Below are 21,477 nucleotides of genomic sequence, written 5' to 3'. Positions count from 1 at the left end.
ATCTAACAAGCACGACCATGATTGATAGTGGATAATCAGTTTCTATGTTAGTGTCCTTGATCTTGTGTCCATATATCTTTATTCAAAAGATATAAAAGGCACGTAGGAGTTATTTTTTATGGTGTCTCCGTAAAATGGGAAGTAACTGTTTGTGTAGGAATTAAGAGGTGAATCATAGATAACGGGAGTATACTGCGCAACTTTAGAGCAATGATATTAATGGTCATTCGAATAGGAAACTGGGGCATAATATGGATACGAATAATATAATTTTATCGACTATTTTTTTAAAATAGTAATTACTTTATTTCAAAACATCTGTTTATAGCTAGTAAGGTAGTCAGTAGTAAAACCGGTTATGACCAAAACATGATCTCTTATAAATAAGACATACTTTATGTAAACATCTCAGATGTTTCACCACTACAAAAATAATGTAATTTGAAAGGTTTTTTTGTATTGTAAAACATAAATTAACATCGTTATATCTCACCTTCCTCAACGGCGGCGACAATGGATGAGAAGTTGTCGTCAGCGAGCACCATCTCGGCGGCGGACTTGGCCACGGCGGTACCGGAGCCCATGGCGATACCGATCTCGGCCTTCTTCAGGGCGGGGGCGTCGTTCACACCGTCACCAGTCTACAATAACGTATAGAGTGTAGGAGCTGCTGAGCTTTGTTGGTATGATAGATTGACGGTGTGAGAGTGTATATTAGATATTTAGTCGGAATTCATTTTTAACTCAGGTTCATCAAACTACTTCACTGTCGAATAAGCTTTATTTAGATAGGTAACGTGTATTAATATATCATTGTTATATTTCTCAGATCTGTGTATAATATACTAATATCTCCCATAAAATCAATATTTATCAACAGAGAACAAAGCTAATATAAACATTCAGACTCCCAGCAGTACAATTGTAAACATTAATAATGCATTTAGAATTTATGAAGATATTTGTGGAGCAATAAATACGAGAGTAACAAATGTTCTTTGCATTTAATATTAGTTATACATTGATGGGCTGGGAGTTATCGAGTGTTCAATGGAAATGTTTATTTTACTTACCATGGCGGAGATTTCATTCATGCTCTGCAAGTATTCAACGATCTTGGATTTGTGAGCGGGCTCCACGCGAGAGAAGAGACGGGCCTTAGCGCAGGCGGCGCGTTGCTCGGTGACGGACAAGTCGTCGAATTCACGACCAGAGAAAGATTTGCCAGTTGTGTCCTCTTCTTCAGTGAATACACCAATACGCCTAAATCATATTTTGTATTAGATATCTTTCGATTGATTTTGTGAAACAAATTCTTTTGTTTATTTAGAATATCGGTTTACCTGCAGATAGCTTCAGCGGTGGATTTGTTGTCACCAGTGATTACAATGACGCGGATACCAGCAGCGCGGCAACGGACGATCGAGTCGAACACTTCTTTACGGGGAGGGTCCAACATGCCCACGACACCGACGAAAGTAAGGTTGACTTCATAAGTGAAGAATTTGGTGGAGTCTCCGAGGTCCATTTCTTCAGGCTTCAGTGGGTTGTCAGCGGTAGCCAAAGCTAAGCAACGCAGAGTGTCACGGCCGGTACCATATTGGCGGGTGAGATCCAAGATGCGGTTCTTGAGGGTGGAGTTGAGGGCGACTTTGCTGGTTCCGACACGGGCGTGGGTACAACGGTCCAATACACCTTCAGGCGCACCCTTGACGAACAATTTGGGTCCATTTCCGAGGCGGGATGGCTTAAGAGGTGTGCAGTAGGTAGACATAGATTTCCTGTCACGGGAGAACTCAAGGGTGAATTCTTTCTTCCACTTGGTTTCGATTTCTTGACGAACGACGATAGCAGATGAGCGGCGGTCGAGACCAGTCTTGGAGACGTTGAAGGGATTCATCTTCTCGGCGAGCACGATAAGAGCGGTTTCGGTAGCTTCACCGACCTTCTCGAAAGCCTGTTTGAACTCGTTGAAGTCGATAGCTGAGTCATTGCACATAACGCAAATAGTAGCCAATTCATGGAGAGAGTCGAATTCAGAAGCCTTGACTTTTTGTCCCTTCAGGTAGACGTCACCAATAGGTTCGTAAGTTGAGCCAGTGATTTCAAATTCAAGGAAGCTGCTGTCTCCGGCTTCAATCTTTTCGAAGATGAACATACGCGAAACGGACATTTGATTGGTGGTCAATGTACCGGTTTTGTCTGAGCAGATGACAGATGTGCAACCCAAAGTTTCGACGGAAGGCAAAGACCTGACAATAGCGTTCTTCTTCGCCATTCTCCTCGTACCGAGGGCAAGGCAGGTGGTAATTACAGCGGGTAAACCTTCTGGAATGGCAGCGACGGCTAAAGCGACAGCAATTTTGAAGTAGTAGACGGCACCCTTGATCCAGCTTCCACCGTGAGCGGGATCGTTGAAGTGACCAATGTTAATAGCCCATACGGCGACACAGATGACGGAGATAACCTTCGACAATTGTTCACCGAATTCGTCCAATTTCTGTTGAAGAGGTGTCTTAATTTCTTCAGTTTCGGACATTTCAGTACGGATTTTACCAATGGCAGTGTTCAAACCAGTACCGATGACGATACCACGGGCCTTGCCAGCAGCAACATTGGTACCGGAGAAGAGAATGTTCTTTTTGTCTTGGTTCACAGCGCGAGGGTCGGGGATGGCATCGGTATGCTTGATAACCGACACGGATTCACCAGTCAAGATAGACTGGTCAATACGGATGGTGGTGGAATAAATCTTAATAAGGCGGATATCGGCGGGAATTTTGTCACCTACAGACACCTCTACGATGTCACCAGGTACAATTTCTTTCGCCCGAATTTTTTGCACGCCGGATTTGTCTCCTCTTACGACCTTACCCATTTCGGGTTCGTATTCTTTTAAAGCTTCGATGGCGGATTCTGCATTTCTTTCCTATAAATAAGTGGGAAATTAATTATTTATAAAATCGAAAATATTTAACAATAAAAAAAACATCCAAGTTACCTGCCATACTCCTACTACAGCGTTAGCAATAAGAATTAGTAAAATAACAAAAGGTTCTACGAATGCTGAGAAGGCATCTTCGTGTTCTTCAAATAAAGCTAATACCTGCAGAAAAATAATGAGTATTAGAATTATGGAAAAGGCCGAAACATAAATAAATTTTATAAGTGAATATACTTACAAAAGAAATAATAGCGGCTAACAGCAAAATCTTGACTAACAGATCATCGAATTGTTCCAAAACTAACTGCCATATACTTTTACCTATGGAGAAAATGAGAATTAATATAACATTTTTATACACTTTTACGACAACTTATATCATAGGATCAAAAACAAGTGTATTGAATAATACGATAAACGAAAATATAATATTAATGTATCAGCATTTTCGGAATGTGGAAAAGAATATAACTTTGTTTACATTAACATAAAAAACGAGCATTTTATTGCTTCAAAGAGTACTTCCCACGTATGCATATAGCATATAAAACTGATACAGTATGCTCAATGTGTTATTACATAAAATTTATGTTGAATATTAGATTTTGAGAAACATCATCTTGGAGTATAATGTATATAAACGCGATTGCAGATTTGACTTGACTGAAATATTAAGAATATATTTTAATAGATCAGCTGTTGTTTCCATTGCTTACCTTCTTCCGCGGGCAGTTCTGAAACAGAAAAGAACCGTGATTAGAGTTTTGAATATAACATCAAAGGGGTACATTTAACAGACCATAAACCAGTCAGAGCAGGCATGCGATATATCTCGCCGGTTACGTCGCGTATAAATACACGTACGTACATTGCTTGAATCAACCAAGGTGCGCAACGCGAATCTTTTGATAGGCAATGTGCAAGTTGTGACGTCACTTTCTATCATCATTCTAATCCCACCGAACTTTGCTCTTTCATCCATTTCATTTATTTTAAACAGTACTATCAACAACTTGAAGATTTTAAGATTTTTGCACGCAGAATATCTGGCGCTTACAATGGTGGAATTCGATCTCAGTATACATTATTTCAGATATCACAGTATTTATTGGACAATGATTAACTTTTACATGCGACACCAAACAGGTTGGATTAACGTAAACAACATGCAAAGGTGAATATTCTGTTATCGGAAATCTCAAAATATGATTATGATGAAATTTTGCGACTCATAATTAAATAAGATTGAGTATCGTATTTTATATCGTAATAAAAATGAATTACATACAACAAAATTGAATTTGTTATTCTTAACTGCAAATTGCAGATGATTCTTGTTTTGAAGTACCTATTCTATATTTTTTCTGTTGTAAACTTCGAGGTCAACTCTATATGGAATCGGACTTGACCACGATTCGCTATGACGTGTGTAACCTGATCGACGAGCTTCTTACGCATAACATTATTACGCAATTAAACTGTAGTAAGGATAATAACAATTAACATAATATCTAATATACCTAGTGTCAAAACTTAAATCGTATTGAAACATTTACTGACAAGGAATTATGTTATTGATGTAGGGCGAAAGGATGTAGGTATGGCAACAGGAAATTTCCGTACACTATTGTTTTAATAGATCAGTTAAATATGCAAATGAATGATATACAACTACGCGTAACTGTCGAATAGGAAACACAAATGTAACCGTCTGATATTTAGGTCTTAATCCAATATAATCGGTAACGTGCTCTAAATCAATCGATGTTGAATCGTCTATTTGCGTACACGCACAGAATGCTTGAAAGCAGAGATAAATACAAGCAATTAGTCAACACGGTTAGCTCCTTGTTAGTATCTGTTTGCGATCAGATACTGTAGACTGAAATATATTAAATAAAAATCATAAAGAGATGAATGGACATCGTGCTTCCTAGATAACTGATTACGTCAATGCTTTGCACGTGCTTGGGCTGTTAATGCGATACACAATGTGGCGGTTTAACGAGTTATTGCCGTGATAACTTAAACAGGATTATTACTGATCGATGTGTACGGTACGAACGATTTGTTATTTGTATCTTGTTTAGGTCTTAAAAGATCATTTCGCCATTTGTCACTTCCTATAATAATATATATTCGTGTGCGGGATATTGGTTTATAAACTATTGGAAAAATATTATTATTTGATTGTGTTTTGAAATAAAAGAAAAATAATATGTTTGTGTGTAACATACAGGGTGTCCCAAAAAGTAGTGATATACTGAAGCTGGGAGGTAGAGGACTTAGAGGGCTATCCGAATCACCCCCATGTGTGTTATGCGATTTTTCGTATTTTCGGAGTTATTACATTTTTTTCAATTTTTCATCTATCGCCGAGTACGATGAGATTTTTATTTATGGTGACGTGAATTATTGCGCTAGATGCTTGATTTTTTTTGTGTGCTAAGCTGAAAGATAGGCCAATTCAGTACGGTAACATTTACTATTGTTAGATCTTCGAATGGAATAAAAAAAAGAATTAAATGCCAAGAAAGATAAAATTACCCAGTATGTTCATAACTTCAAGGGCCCATAAAAAATAAAATCACATAAAAAAGGTTTTCCATTTGGCTTTTAAAAACTTGCTCTATCAATCAGGTAGCTACCCTAAAAATTTCATTTTATTATTCTGAAGGCTTCAATCGAAAAAATGAAATCTAAATGTGATAAGTGCAAAATTTTTATTAACATGATGATCTTTAAAACCAATAAATAGGTGTTAAATAACCCGGAAATTCATAGTAGCAGAAGAAACCATTAAAAATGATAAAAGAGCATTCAGACATTAAAAAGATAACTTTTTACGGTGATGTCTCACTTGCATTGAGCAACAGCGGGGCTATTTTAAAAAAATTCTGGTAATTAAAGACCTATTTATTGGTTTTAATGATCATCATGTTAATAAAAATTTTGCACTTACCACATTTAGATTTAATTTTTTCGATTGAAGCCTTCAGAATAATCACATGAAATTTTTAGGGTAGCTACCTGATCGATAGAGCAAGTTTTTAAAAGCCAAATGGAAAACCTTTTTTATGTGATTTTATTTTTTTATGGGCCCTTGAAGTTATGAACATACTGGGTAATTTTATTTTACAATTTACAATTTACTTACAATTATTAATTTACAAATAAATTATCATTTCATTTCATTTCATATCTTTCTTGGCATTTAATTCTTTTTTTTATTCCATTCGAAGATCTAACGATAGTAAATGTTACCATACTGAATTGGCCTATCTTTCAGCTTAGCACACAAAAAAAATCAAGCATCTAGCGCAATAATTCACGTCACCATAAATAAAAATCTCATCGTACTCGGCGATAGATGAAAAATTGAAAAAAATGTAATAACTCCGAAAATACGAAAAATCGCATAACACACATGGGAGTGATTCGGATAGCCCTCTAAGTCCTCTACCTCCCAGCTTCAGTATATCACTACTTTTTGGGACACGCGTATATGTGTTATATGTATATAGAGTTTTATAACTTACAATGTTGTAGCTGTATACTAATATCCTAAATACAATAAAACGTTGTCATGAAAATCTTTTTATCGGGACATAAACTCGACATGTTAAATATAAAAATTTCAAGAGAGATAAAACAAGCCTCATGTTTTAGATATTTCATTTATTATAATTTTTAATTTATTATAGGCTTTTTTTCAAAACTGCAAAATAACCGGTGTTATCATATTATGGTTATAGCACGATGAAACTCTCTGCGTTGTATGAAAAAAAATCTTGAACTTGCAGTTAGCGGAACTGCTAAAGCGAGTCTATGGGGCAATACACCTAACATTCGCGAAATAACCGTTAACTTTTACTCAAATATTCACGGCAGTTGACAAACAACGACGGAAAAATGTTAACAACGTCCTCTTTATTCTGCTAATTTAGACAAATATCTACAGTGCCACGATGAACAAAAAAACGTTAAGTAGAAATAGATCTATCTATGGATGAAGAATATTTATTGAATAAATAAAATATTGTGAGGCGAAATGGACGCATGGATAGCGCGTCTGCCGCATTCATAGACGCAAGCCGCCAACGTAACACTGTCCAAAATAAACCAACTGCTGTGTGCTGTGCCTGTCTATACGATATTAGTCTCTAGGCACTTTGTGTATACCGCATCACGTCAGCAAACAGGCGCCGCACTATCGTATACCACCCGTCGTTAAATAACTACCAAATGCACTATTCTATTATTGTTTCTTGATATGAAACACCTTCTGAAACGCGGGCGAATTGAGATATTTAGACTGTTTATGTGAGCGTGGTTTGCCGCAAGATTTACACATAGCTTTCAGTCGCACATTTTACAACATACGATTGAGTCATTTGCCCACTCGATAAGCATTTTAGCATTGTACCAAAGCACATAAGCTCGCTTAATGAAGTAATCGCGATAAAATTGATTATTTTACGACGCATTACTCTGTTTTACCGTGTTATTTTGCATGTATTCGTATGCATGTACTCGACTTTCGTATAGCAGAATATTTAAATAAGATTCATTGTGATTGAAGTACCTATGAAATCTTAACAAAGGATTGATAAAGCTTTTGTTTTTGCAACATAGTTTAATCAACATGTTGAGGATTCGCTGTCTGTTGAATCCTCAACATGTTGATTACGCAGATATATACATTGATACGCAGTGTGTTGCCAGCAAGTTGCTGGCAACACTGCGTATTGCAATGTTGATAAGACATGATGAAATATTCATAACTCGAAAGTTCTATAAACCGACGAGTAAACCATTAAAGATTATTTTTATGTACACATTAAAATATTAGGTTACATTATGTCGTACATAGAACTGCTACGTTAGCAAAACATGATTGTTGTTTCAGGTATTGAGATCAGCATGGTTCATGCATACATCACTCGATATAATATTTATAAATATTTTAATTAATTTATAGCCACAGGTTGTTTTGAACGTGCCTTCGGAAGCGAATAAATTTTAGTACAAAAGCATTATAAGAGCATTTACAGCGATATACGAACACATGGCCTAATATAATACGGAGATCAAAGATTAATTCCTGGTACCCGGTTAAGAGAAATGATAAAGACATGACGTATTTTTTAAACGAGAAGTAGTAGACTCATACGTATCAGTAGACTGCTCCAGATTACATTTTATTGGCGTCAAGATAAAAAAATACTGTGATTGTAAATTAAAATCAGTCGCAATATTAGTATATCGTAGGCCGACATCTATACTTTGTTATTGTATATTTATAATAAACTATGGATAATATATACATCTATTTTTGTTTTAATGAATTAATTATTTTTTCGAAATTATTTCAGAGAAATTCCATTTTGTAGGTGAGAATAATTACTAATTGTTGGTAAAATAATTTTATGAGCGGAGGGCAACGCTCGGTGCTATAACGAGTACGCAAGACGCGGTTTTTCACGGCACCATCAAAGCGTCTATAAACCCGCTAACAAGCGTTATGTTTTAGAATCTATTCTCGTTGGAAGTTTTCCGTATTGTGACCAAGCTTCAAGTGGAGTGACGTGTAGTTTGGTTACGATTATTTTGCTTTGAAGCAAAATAACCAGTCGAGGAGTGGTGTGAAGCCGTGAAAATAAACATTATCTTGTCTACCGCTTGCTTGTATATCGGCAATACTTCATCGTTGAGTAATTTTGGAAGATATCAGTATGTGTATGACCTTCTAGTACAAAGGATCTCGTTATGTAAATAACATGTAAATGATAATAGAACTATTCTCATTTTATTTGGTGCTGATTAACTCTTTAGATACGCAAAAACCTATTTCTAATTTTGTTATCAATGTTAAGCACTTGCTGGCGAGCTTATCGCAAATTAAACATGGAGGTAGGAAACAAATATTAGAAATACTAGATTATTTATGAATAACTTTGTCTATAATTTTTAGCACATTGAAATATTTTATACGAACAAAAAATATGGATATTTTTCGAAAACTTTGGCATAAAAAATAAAAATGATTATAGGTGGTTTTTCTTTGTGTCGTTTTAGATATAAAAATAGATGAGATGTGAGGACGATGTTACGGCTCATAGGGCGGTCAGGTTTACACGCACCGTTGGAGGGTAACACCTGACCGACCACCTCTTGTGCTACTAAATATAAACAACACCAAGTGACGCGTACCCACTGCACGGCCTACATAATGTTTGAATTTTGATTAAATGCTGATGTGCCAATTAGTTTCTTAATTGTTTAAAAATAGTTTAAGCACATTTATTTAGGTTGACTTATTCAAATCATTAAATTGAATGTAGAATTGTAGATATTTGTTAGAAAAATAAAAATGTGGGTAGTTTTGAAATTGTACCATAAAAATACCCATTGTTTTTTAATCATTGCTAAATAATGTTTAGATAATATTTTCAAGATTTGCTTTGTAAATTTTTTTTTTTTTTTTACATTTGACCAATATCTTCTACATTCACAGAATTTTCGTGCAGGTAAAGATGGGAGTAATTATTTTATTTTAATAAATTGACAAAGAAATATCATAAATCTGTTATACTTTCGAGTAAACAGACTGTTAGCTATGTTTATGAATCACATACCTTATACACATTAAAATATTTATTATTAGATTAGATAAGATAGTAAAGAGAGATTTGCATTATCTGTTATATTTGTTGATTTTTATCCGCGTAAAATAAAGAAAGGTCATCAACACTTAAGCAATTGAAACATGTAAACAAATCAAGAATATATTAAATTATTTAATTTTAACAAAAAAAAAAAATGTTTAGTTACTAATAATGAATGAATTGAATTTGATTAACTGCAATATTGAAGTTAATTTTTAATTATTTATTTAAATGAAAATTTAGTTCTCCTTCAACTAGATAACAATCTGTTTCATTACTTTACAATGTGACAATTTGTTTATCTGGGTTATATCTATGACCTAGAATGTGCGCTATTTGAAAGCTAGTTGATTTAAAAAAAAATTCTATACTAATATGTACATATTATAAGGCTGAAGAGTTTGTTTGATTTGTTGGTTTGCGCTAATCTTGGGAACAACTAATCCGATTTGAAAATTTCTTTCGGTGTTAGATAGCCCATTGATCAAGGAAGGATAGGCTATAAATCATCTTGTTAAGAACAACAGGAGCGGAGCACAGCTAGTATGTTATAAGGTTTTCTTAATAATTTTTATAAACAATTCACATTGTTTATAAATAAAGCTTATTGATTGCAATAATTACTACATATTATTATTGTTATTGGTTAATAAGTATTTACAAACACACAGATAGTTGAGACTTGTGTGATTGAAGTGTAGATGGAAGTGGAGTCTCAATAAATGAAAACTTCCTGCACTATGGAAGTTGTAAAAGGGCAGCTTGTTAAGTCCATTTGGTTCTATTGTGTTTTGAGACTAGATCAAATAATTTGCTCACTCATACTACCTTTAGCAATTGAGTATAATTTACACTATCTGTCTTAATATATTCTAAGTGTGTACTATAAAAGCGATATGAGATTAGCAATTTTGTGAAAAACCTTTTAACTTGCGGCGAAAGGTAACAAATTCTTACTAAGTATCAAGTTATTGTTGCTTTTTACAAAAAGTACTGTTTATAGAAACTACCAAATTGGTAACTTTCACTAAAGAGAAATTTGTCTTTATTGTTATTTTTTTATGTTTGCAATTGTGAATTCTTGGTGACATATCTAGCATACTTTGGTTATCAAATGCATTTTTTGTTTTTGTAGAGGACCTTATTCTAGTCGTTTTGAGATGAATACAGATCATAGAAACATTATACATTATGTAATGTGACAAACAAACACCCACACGGCACACCCAGCATACAATATAAATTAATGTTGCCAAACACAATTTACACTTAGAAAAAGAAACAATTAAGATTGTCTCTTGTTATTACAATTTTCAATTTCAAATTAGTGTTTTCTAACTCCAATTGTGTTATAAATTAATTTTAATTGTATAAAGATATATTTTGTACTGTTCCAAGAAATACATTGTACAAAGTGAGATTGTTTATGATCAAAATTAAATCTTTTGCTTTATCATAAATTTGCATACCTACCTACTAGAACTTGAGACAAGAATAAATAATTTGAATCACTGTTATCTCTATGAACAAAGGGAACTTATAGACAAAGGTTTAATTTTAAGCAAAACAATTATGAATAAACGGAACATAACATCAAGTTAATACTTGCATGGACAAATTTTGTAATGAAAGTGGATCATTGTCTTTCTATACTGAGAACCATAATGTATTTATTTTGCAACCTTGAGTCAGTTCTTTCTCTAAGCTTCATAATATTGACCATGGTCTTAACAAGGATAAATAACTGACTAACAATTTGCATTACATTATACACAATATAGGTAATTACACCTGCTGACATTTCTCTCATATTTTTATGACTGACACCGCCATCAAATTTAATTATAACAAATTCTCAATACTCAATTGAAAAAATTTGAATATTTTCATGTTGTTCTCGAACAACAAATATTTTTTATGTAATTTCGATCTGCTCTGACTGGTATATGTTCAATTGTTGTTGTATAAAGTGAAAAAAACTTACCATTTGGACCATATTTTTCCTGGTTCCTTTTGATCTGATCAGGGGTAAGGCCTTTGTCTGGGTCTGTGCCGAAAAATCCTAAGACTTCGTCCACGGATTTCGAGTGAGCGTCCTCCATGGTGGAATTTCTACTTTGCCGTCAGTTCTAAAAGGCAAGAAAAGAATAGGTTAGAAAATGACAAGTCATCATTACCAATAGTCAATATTAAACTTATAGGTTATACTAATTTTTGGCGAAAATAAAATATAAAAGAAATATAACAAAATGTTACTCGTTTCCAAATGATTTATAAATACAATCCCTACATTAAAATTTTCTTGATCGTACACTAAAAAGTACAATGGAATGAAAACATTATCAATCATGATGATTGTGTCAAGTTGGAAATTTAAATAAAAAGATGCATAAAAATGGATACCGTCGGCAGAAACGTTAACTGTAATCAATTATAAGTGATTCCAAAATTATTAATTTATTTTAACAAGCAATATCCTTTACAGAAAGGACCGTCTTTAGAACACTTCACTTACCGCAAACTTTTTTATTACATGAGCAAGGAAAGTTGTTATGAATAAATCAATGAATATAAATTGTCTTTATTTTAATTAAACAAGTAATATCTAAACTTTGTACTAATTTTAATACTTTTTCTCATAAATATCATAAGCCACTTCCATACGTATCCAACTGATCCGTCATTTTTTCATAGACTGACGTAGAAAAAGTCATTGATCTCAACGCCACCTGTTAAGCAGGTCAAGAAATAATTGTATCAAATCAGAGACTTTTAATGAAAAATTATATTTAAAGCCTTTAAAATAATCCGGTTTATTTCAAAATTAATAAAATTATTGCAAATTAGTTTAAGTTTATGAATTTAATACTTATATTTATCTCTAATAATTTTACAGCATTAAGAAATGTGGAGCTTTACTATAGGTCGAAAAGAACCACGTGATAAAATCCTATTTTTGTGCTTTGGGCGCCTAGAAAGTGCGGTATTTTTAAAATTAAGAAACGGCTTCATAATTTTCTTCGCGTTATGTAACACTATCACTGTAATACATATTTTCCACAAATTTCTTTCCGATTACTTATGTTAAAGCACTTATCTTCACACACGATGTTAGTACACTCACGGTTCAATTTTGATTTAGTTAGAACTTACTAAAATATTTTTTTTCGACAGCTTCGGGAAGGAAAGAAGAAATAAGAGTGACGCGGGAGATGTTTTCCCGCCGCGCCCCGAGATGCGACTCCCGGGCAAAGAGCGACGATTTTAGAGCGGCGCGGGCGCGGCGGAGGGACATCGACGGAGATTTCTTTAATTATTTTGGCAACAGCACTCGATGGCACAGTCGACTCGCTTTCCAGGGTTGCATGTCGCACAGCCATCGCTGTCAGCCATCCTATGATAATCTTTTTATAGCAGTCGCAGCCCGGGACGAGCTCGCGGTTTTCTACGGACTTATGGTTTTTGTTCGTTTTTTTTAAGGGAATATACCCACTTCAAACATTTCAATATGATTTTTTACCAAAACAAGTTATACTCTTTCAACTACAATGAAGTTATTTTTGTATTGGAATTTCCTTTTTGATGTCTTCGTAACCTACCTACAGTTTCTCGACCCATCGTATCGCCGGCTCAGGGCCAGGGTCTTCGCTGACCCTCACCTTGTTTTAAGGTTATAGTTTTAGTAAGATTAATGAATATTATTTTTATTTATAACAGTGAATTTATTATGAGGAATAAATAGTTTACAATGATTTTGGTGGGATTACGGAACTCAAGGTGGGTCAGATTTTAAGGTATAGTTTGTATTTTATTCTTAACTGTGTAGTCTATGGAGGATTTAGTCATTGAGCTATCAACTAACGCCTTTTCTTCAAGGAGTCTTAGGAATAATATTTAAAAAAATAATTTGGCTTGTAGAAGCACCGTCGTCATACAATTGGAGCGCGTCCGACAGTTCGACATTGGTATACTGTGCTGGCAAAGATGGACGTCTTGTGACAATGATCTATGGGAATGAATAATTTACGTCATGACAACCGTAACGAAAACATGTAATATTTATGTGATTTAATACAATTAAAATAGATAGATAGATTATAGCTATATTTATATTATACAGAATGAAAGTTTGTTATGTTTTCAGAGGGTATAGTCTCTGATTTACAAAATTGTTTTACTAATTTATAGCCATATTGTATATGTATGCGAGTGTCATGGTCTTTCTTTGAGTGGGGTAAACCCCGGAAGCCGGACTATTATATAATTGAATAGTTAGAGCTTGTAGAGTTGGTTTTATCACTATTTTTTTATTATATACATCACGAATATATTTATTGATATAAGTTTTAGGCCGCATTGCCTGACTCCTCACGGTAAGAACAATGTCTTACCATGATGATATAATATGCCTTTAGCTTTCTTCTATAAATCGGCTATCACACTGAAATAATTTTGTAAAACGGCCCAGTAGTTACTGAGATTAGCGCGTTCAAGCAAGCAAACAAACAAATAAACTCTTCAGATTGATATATGTTTCTTATTTAGTACCTAGTTATGTAAACTATAGAATAAAAAACATTATTCTTCTAACAACATTAATTGCCGATTTTTCAATGCTTGGATAAAACTTATCCGTCCAATGAAGTATTACACGATAGTATTAAAATGTCACTTAAACTGTCAAATACGGGTAATTAGAATACGTTTTTAAAATGGCAGTTTTATACATTATTCGACGAATAAGTTTTATCTAAGCATTGAAAAATCGTCCCTTAATCTTTTAAAACAAATACTAATCTTAGTATTTGTTAAAAATAAAGCCAATGAGGTAGATTAACTCAATTCTTTTGCACTTAATATACCTAGGCATGTAAAGTAAATTAAAATTTTCATCAATGACCCTAATAACAAAATTGAATCCAAGGCCAGCAGTGGACAAGTGTAGGCTGTCAATGAAGATGATGATGATGATAGTGAATCATCTATGATCCGACTTTCCATATATGTACATAGACATAGACATAGATTTAAGTCATACATATTATAGATAAATAAACAACGCCATTTCATTGATTTCTCATTACCCTAAGTAGGTGAAGCCATTTTGATTCCTATCACTGTAGGTCATTCACTTCTCAGGGATTATGAATGTACTCTTGACCTTATTTTAGATTAAAACCCGGATTTTCATTCTATTAATATAGACGAACAGTCCTTATCTGTTTCATTATTAATTTTATCCATTAACAAGTAACAATGCTGATATTTTTTTAAGAAACACTTCACTTGTTCCACTTTTATTTTCTTATATTTAGATTTTTATTATAAGAACTTCGACCGGTTTCCTAACACCAATCTCAGGTAACCTGGCTTGAATAAAGTCAATAAAAACGGGACAAGTGAATATTTTTTTAAACAAACGATCGTTTGTTTAAAAAAACTAAACTATAATATTATGCAGTTCCATCAAGAGGTAACAAATCAAAGTATAAATATAAGTATAACGTTTATCAATGCAACTAAAACGTTACTTGATGTAATCGCAAGAAGAAGGTTTTAAAATGATGAATGGTTGAAATAGATTGATGAGAACGGTCAGGGGAAAAATCCTTACTTTTTGTTTAATTAGCAATGAGCCTATAACAAAAAATATGCTCCCCCTATAAACATTGTAGTTCTAACAAAAATATGCTCTATCCACAAATATAGTAACTAACAAAAATATGCTCTATCTACAAATATTGTAACTAACAAAAATATGCTCTATCTGCAAATATTGTCACTAACAAAAATATGCACAACCTACAAATATTGTAACTAGCAAAAACATGCTCTATCTACAAATATTGTAAATAACAAAAATATGCTCTATCTACAAATATTGTCACTAACAAAAATATGCACAACCTACAAATATTGTAACTAGCAAAAATATGCTCTATCTACAAATATTGTAAATAACAAAAATATGCTCTATCTACAAATATTGTAACTAACAAAAATATGCTCTATCTACAAATATTGTAACTAACAAAAATATGCTCTATCTACAAATATTGTAACTGACAAAAAAAAATGTTGTGTGGTTTTATGAAACCACGGTAAAAGTGAAACTGTTCGAACGGTTCCGAACACTGCTTTGTGTAGCGCATGTCGCGTGACGGTCGACTGCCGAGTAGGTATACCTACTCGGCAGTCGCGATACACGCGACATGCGCTACACAGACCAAAAAGTTTGAGACGATGTAATAAAAGTTTCACTTTAATATGCTCTATCTACAAATATTGTAACTAACAAAAATATGCTCTATCTGCAAATATTGTAACTAACAAAAAACTTGCTTTTTCTACAATTATTGAAACTAATTAAAATGCCCTCTCTTTATTTTAATGTAACTAACAAACAGAACAGAACAATAGAGTTGTTCATTACAAATTTTTTTCGTGTAATTTTTTTAATAGTTTTTTAATACGGCAAACAACAAATGTTTTGAATTTCGCGTAAAAATACCTTAAATCCAATGACAGAAGAAACTATTGGTTTATGACATGAAAATTTGTCTCACCGTTTTCGTCAACAATGGTATCGACGCGAGGTTGATATCAATAATTTATGAACGACGTGTATCGCTCATTATATAATTTTTTGACATGTTTTTGTGCTTTATTCAATAAAACGACATTAACAAATGAAATAATGTATTGTCACAGAAAACATAATAGTAGCTAAACGCTACAGAACGGACACTCCGCCTCCCGCCAAATTTAAACACTTACCTCACCCCGCACGATCATGATTAAAATGGGCCACATTTTTCTGCAAGGACGATACGCAACGAAGATTGACAACATTAATCAAATTGACTTAAAGTAATTTTATTATTTTGGATTTGTGATTATCGTTTTTCGTAGAAAATGGTTAGATATTGTGCTGTTTACGGATGTATTTCATCAGAAAAACGCGATTTTTTTTTTACGCTAGTCAAAAATGTGCTAACCATAAAGCGTTAACACACACATTTGCAGTCTCTACAGTGTGACTGTAATTTTGTAAAACGATAATTTTGTATGGAGTGTCCGGGGTGTGTTATTGAGGAATTCCTTTCTACGGTCGGAAATGTTGTAGACGTTTTATCGGCGACGAAGAAAAAATGTCAGCCTTGTGTTTAAAGCCGCGAATATATATAGTGAGTGAAAATAGAAAATCAGACAGAGCAGTTGAATGCCAATGTTAACATCTATTTCGGTGGCTGGAATAAAAACGTATAAAATAAAATACTAAGGCGAAGCTCAACTAACAAATATATATTTTCTTTGCAATTATCATTTCTTATAATTCCAAATAGCAAATAAATCGAAACAACTGTATACTACATAAATTTTGTCTTTTAGTGAATATTTTTACGATTCATCTCTAGCTGTTTGCTTTTTATTGCTTGTAGTTATTTAATTAATGTAAAATGTTAGAGAATATACATATAATTAAAAAGTAATACTTACTTAATGCTTTTTATATCAAAATATATACTTCTTAACTGGACTTCATTCAATTGTTGTGTTCAATTTCTACAAAAATATTTTGTGAATATCTGTTGTGTAATTTGTCGAAATCTTTGGTAGTCAATTAATTAAGCTTCATCATAATTTGAACAATAATATTGGAATGTTTTGGTTCTGATACATAATGGAATGATGTTTTGGTTCTGATACATTATGTATCAGATCACTTATATTATAATTACTACATAATGTTGTATTTAGAATTAATAAGGATGTACCTAAACTTTCACCATTGCTGAAAATTAATGAAAGAAAGCCGTAATAGCCCCTTCCCTTTCTGCTGGTAATAGGATACATTATATATACCTAACTAATTTTACAAACTAACAAACAATCAAATCTTTCATCTTATTATATTAGTATAAGTGTAGTACAGTCTGTTATGATTGACTGATCTAGTACAACGAGCAGCACAAAATAACCCGACCTGAGACCATTTATCTTAACTTCTCTCGAACAAGACAGTGCATTGAAAGCAGTGTATCATGAATAGAGTCTGTGAATAGATGTAGGAAATCTACACTTATAAAACAAGCTTTTAAAATTCCTAGATAATGTAACGAGCCAATATACGCGATTGCGTACGCACGATGTAACCACTATCAAAGAGCGCAAACGTAAGACTATTCGTCATCTTGAAATAAACAGGCGAAGGTAATAATCGAAATAGAATTATAGTACTTGAGTGTGTCGTAACCATTTGCCTTGCCAACCCCAACTTGTCAGTTGCCGATATAAAGTACAGGAGCTTTGCATGCATATTTGATATGACGTGGCCCGTTACGTGTCATTATTATAATTTTATATAATTTAGTTCTACCAAAGAAATCAGTAAGTTGTAGAGTAGCTGTTTTTATTATAACATGTTCGGTAATTCATTTTCATAGAGGTAAGTACAAAATTGACAGAACATATCGTATCTTTACAATTTTTGCCAAACGTAGGTTTGAATACTCAAAATAAATGGACTTTATCAATAAAATAAATTTTAAATTTGAGGATACGGACGTTGAACAGCCAAACCTCATAATAATTGTCACAGTTTAAAAATTCACAGAATAAATCTTCATAATCCCTGGTATTTTATAGCGCGGTGGTTAAGTAAATAGTGTGTTATTTATTTAAATTTCGATTGCTTTGAGAGTATATTTATTTTGTTTATTGACGTCTGTCATAAACGCCAACGCTTTAGATTACGTCAAATAAAAAAAAGAACCATGAAAACGTCGGCCCTGTTGAGTGACGCAAATATCATTTGACAAGGTTTTCCGTTTATTTTCAGTTTATTGAATGCCCTGGCTATTAATTTTAAATTATCAAACTTTAATCATAAAATTTGAAGAATTAAAAACCTTCAGACAATGTCGTGTAGATTTATAGCATTTGCTCATCGGAGCCTTAACAAAGAAACGGTATGATAATGTTGGCTATTTCCTACCTAATAAGCTATGGGGAGATTAAATAAAATCGAAAATATTTTGAGGACTAATTAAAAAAAGTACAACTTACTTCTCAATATGTAAGAATTATTAGCTGTAGCCACCTTAATTGTTTGAAAGTTAAAATTAATTTAATTAAAATAGGCTGCTTGCATACATTCGTTAAAACATAGGCATTTTCAACTTATGTTTGTGAAAGATTACCTATATTATATTTTTAGGACAGTTGGAACTTGAAAGATAGCTGTTGATGAAAGGCGGTACTGGCTACTATTATCTATTGTGTTAAGAGGCGTGGGTTCGATCACTTTAGAGAAACATTTTATTTATTGCTATATTATATTTTCTGGAATCTTACCTGTTTCAAACTGCTTGTATTTTACGATACTAAAGTATAAATTATTTTTTTGGAAAATATTCACATGAGTATCCAAGTTTTTTGTAATTAAAGAACATAGGTACATACTACACAAGATTGAACACTCCATAGTCCACAATAAAAATAAATAAATCAACCATCATAATATTTACATGTTATTATTTCAATGAAATATATGATATAAACTGTCTGGGTATTTCTTCTTTTGATTTCAAATATGATTCCATGTGTCATAATTTTTATCCCGGTAGGTACGATACGTTTGACTTTTATTTCAATCATTCCTGCTTTAAAGCAGTTTAAAAAATAATAAGTACCTGAACAGCTTGCAAACAAATCTCTGACTAATATCAAATACATATACTTGACCGCGGTTTCAATCGCAGATTAAACCATGAGCCGAGTGTTTTATCCTTTATTTCAACATATTATGGGTTGATTTAAAAAAAAAAAAACCCTGGGTCTTTATGGATTTTTATTACAAAATCCGTGGCGTAGCGTTAAGATAGCAATAGTATCGATATTATATGTTCCCGTTCATGAATATTTTCAAGATCATTCCTTCTATTTACAAAGATATATAATTTTTTGATTAGTTAATTGATTTCTAGAGTACTCATAGAAGACCGCCTTAACACGAATAGGTGATTAATAATCGTCTTAACTAATAGGTTGTTAACCTTATTAAAAAAAAATCATTGTCATTAAAAATGACATGGGAAAATACCTAGGTATTTACTTTTACTCTGTTTAAATATCAATTTGTATCCCCATAATACCTATTCAAATCTTCCACTGGTATATTATCTATGTAAAAATTTCTATTTCTATTCGTGACATTGAGTGAGAGAAGGACAATCGGACTGAGAAATAATTCTTTTTTAATTATAAAATATTAAAGGATTGCTTGTTAAAATTATTATAGATTAAGATATATCGTTGATCTCTTATTAAAGAAAACTTAGCATCAGTTAAATAAATACATGTATGTGAGAACTTTGACTGAAATTTATGTGCGTAAGTTATTACCTATTTGACGTATAATTGTGGTATAACGTATAGGAGTTAGGGGATACTGCTACAAAAAGGTACTACTTAAAGTTATAATGGTATCTTTAAAAACTAATAATTATTAACTACAGTATCGCAAATGGGTTTGAGAAGCTTATTATCTTGGCCAATCGAAATAAGTTCACAAGCTCAAATCCAGTGTCACTTCTTAAAACCAAAATCTACACAACACTTGAAGGAAAGCTGATTAATTTAAGATATAATCCTTAAGTATTGCACAACAGAATCCGTTGATAATATCCATGTCCATGTATAGGGGGCAGCACTGAACAGTCACAATATGCACAATTCACAGTCCGCGGCTGGAAACACGTTCACTTATTCAAACAAACTTACCGTATCACTTATCACTTGGTCCCAATCACTGGTTTAACGAACTAATATACATTAATTTATTAGTAATTTTGGTCGAACTATCGGGTGAGGTTAGCGCGCCCCATGAGGAGAGCGTCTGGACAGCGGCGTGCCGGGCGTGGGAGCAAAAGTACGCTCTCTTTTATAATCTTCGTTCGGGGTTACGGGCTGCTTGCCAGCGGCGACATCACAACCATGTAGCCAAATTATCGCAAGCACACCACACGCAGCGCGCCTCCTCTAAACCACAGTGTTATGGCACAAAACACTACGAAAACCACTTTCCGAAGCGTACTTAACTTTGTCGACGATCGTTCCTGACATCTTTTGACGTTAGTTTAAATTTCTAATTATTTAAACAAAACGACTATTATATTACTATAATTAAAGTTTCTAACTGTGTTAATAAATGAGGAATGAAAAAATATAAAAATTCTTCGTTCCAATTGATATTTTCTGGATGTTTGTTGGTGACTTACACATCCAACATCCAAACAATCATCAACAATCTAACGTTTTGCAGCTGGAACTGATGATAACACTTATTTTATTAATATTTTTAACGGATGGATGGATGGTAGAGGGATGTTTGTTACATTACTGGATGAAGTTCGTTTAAGAGATGGTTTATATACAGGAATCTAATTTGTTGTTTGTGTTTGAGTTAGCGCAGTACAGCTTGGCGATGGATGTTTTACAATATCTTAATAATGTACTAGCTTTGAATTTTTGCATTGAATTTCATTTGACTACGTAGTCAAATGAAATTAAATGTCTCTCTACCTCTATCCTGCTAACGATCCAGACACAAAAATCACTTCATAAAATCGCTCTATTGAGCAAATCAAAGCACCAAAATAATTTAATTCGTCTTGTTTAAGAGACGCAGCATAGTTGATATTTACAATTTTATTCGTCCAGCTGCTACGCCTATAACACACTACAAAAAAGGTATTTTTATTAAAAAAAAGTTAGATAGGCAAATATAGATTAGCTTGACTATGATTCAAACAATCGAGAACTTTTACACAGTATCGAGACATATCGATATTACGTGATTCG

General features: G+C 33.2%; 1 protein-coding gene across 5 annotated transcripts in view; it reads right to left on the bottom strand.

The window, feature by feature from the left end:
• Positions 1-20,514, bottom strand: part of SERCA (ATPase sarcoplasmic/endoplasmic reticulum Ca2+ transporting SERCA) — a 29,476-nt gene extending 8,962 nt beyond the window's left edge. For 3 of the 5 annotated variants that reach the window (XM_090105724.1, XM_090105728.1, XM_090105727.1), the window contains exons 1-8: positions 12,128-12,314; positions 11,597-11,741; positions 3,661-3,678; positions 3,183-3,265; positions 3,002-3,106; positions 1,344-2,929; positions 1,074-1,263; positions 494-641 (exon numbers count right to left, since the gene is read on the bottom strand). In XM_090105724.1, the coding sequence (XP_089961850.1) occupies positions 494-641; positions 1,074-1,263; positions 1,344-2,929; positions 3,002-3,106; positions 3,183-3,265; positions 3,661-3,678; positions 11,597-11,714 (2,248 nt within the window). In that variant the 5' untranslated portion in view covers positions 11,715-11,741; positions 12,128-12,314. Of the gene's footprint in view, positions 1-493; positions 642-1,073; positions 1,264-1,343; positions 2,930-3,001; positions 3,107-3,182; positions 3,266-3,660; positions 3,679-11,596; positions 11,742-12,127; positions 12,315-12,765; positions 12,854-20,397 lie in introns of those variants that run through there. The other 2 variants (XM_090105726.1, XM_090105725.1) reach the window with 2 other exon arrangements.
• Between the last annotated feature and the right edge of the window lie 963 nt (positions 20,515-21,477).

The sequence above is a fragment of the Colias eurytheme genome, chromosome 9, assembly GCF_061535395.1.
Source record: "Colias eurytheme isolate Ceu_HAF_F1 chromosome 9, ilColEury1 Martin Lab GWU primary, whole genome shotgun sequence".
NCBI classification, from domain to species: domain Eukaryota; kingdom Metazoa; phylum Arthropoda; class Insecta; order Lepidoptera; family Pieridae; genus Colias; species Colias eurytheme.
Note: the sequence above shows the minus strand (reverse complement) of the source record. Positions and strands in the feature narration are given on the sequence as shown.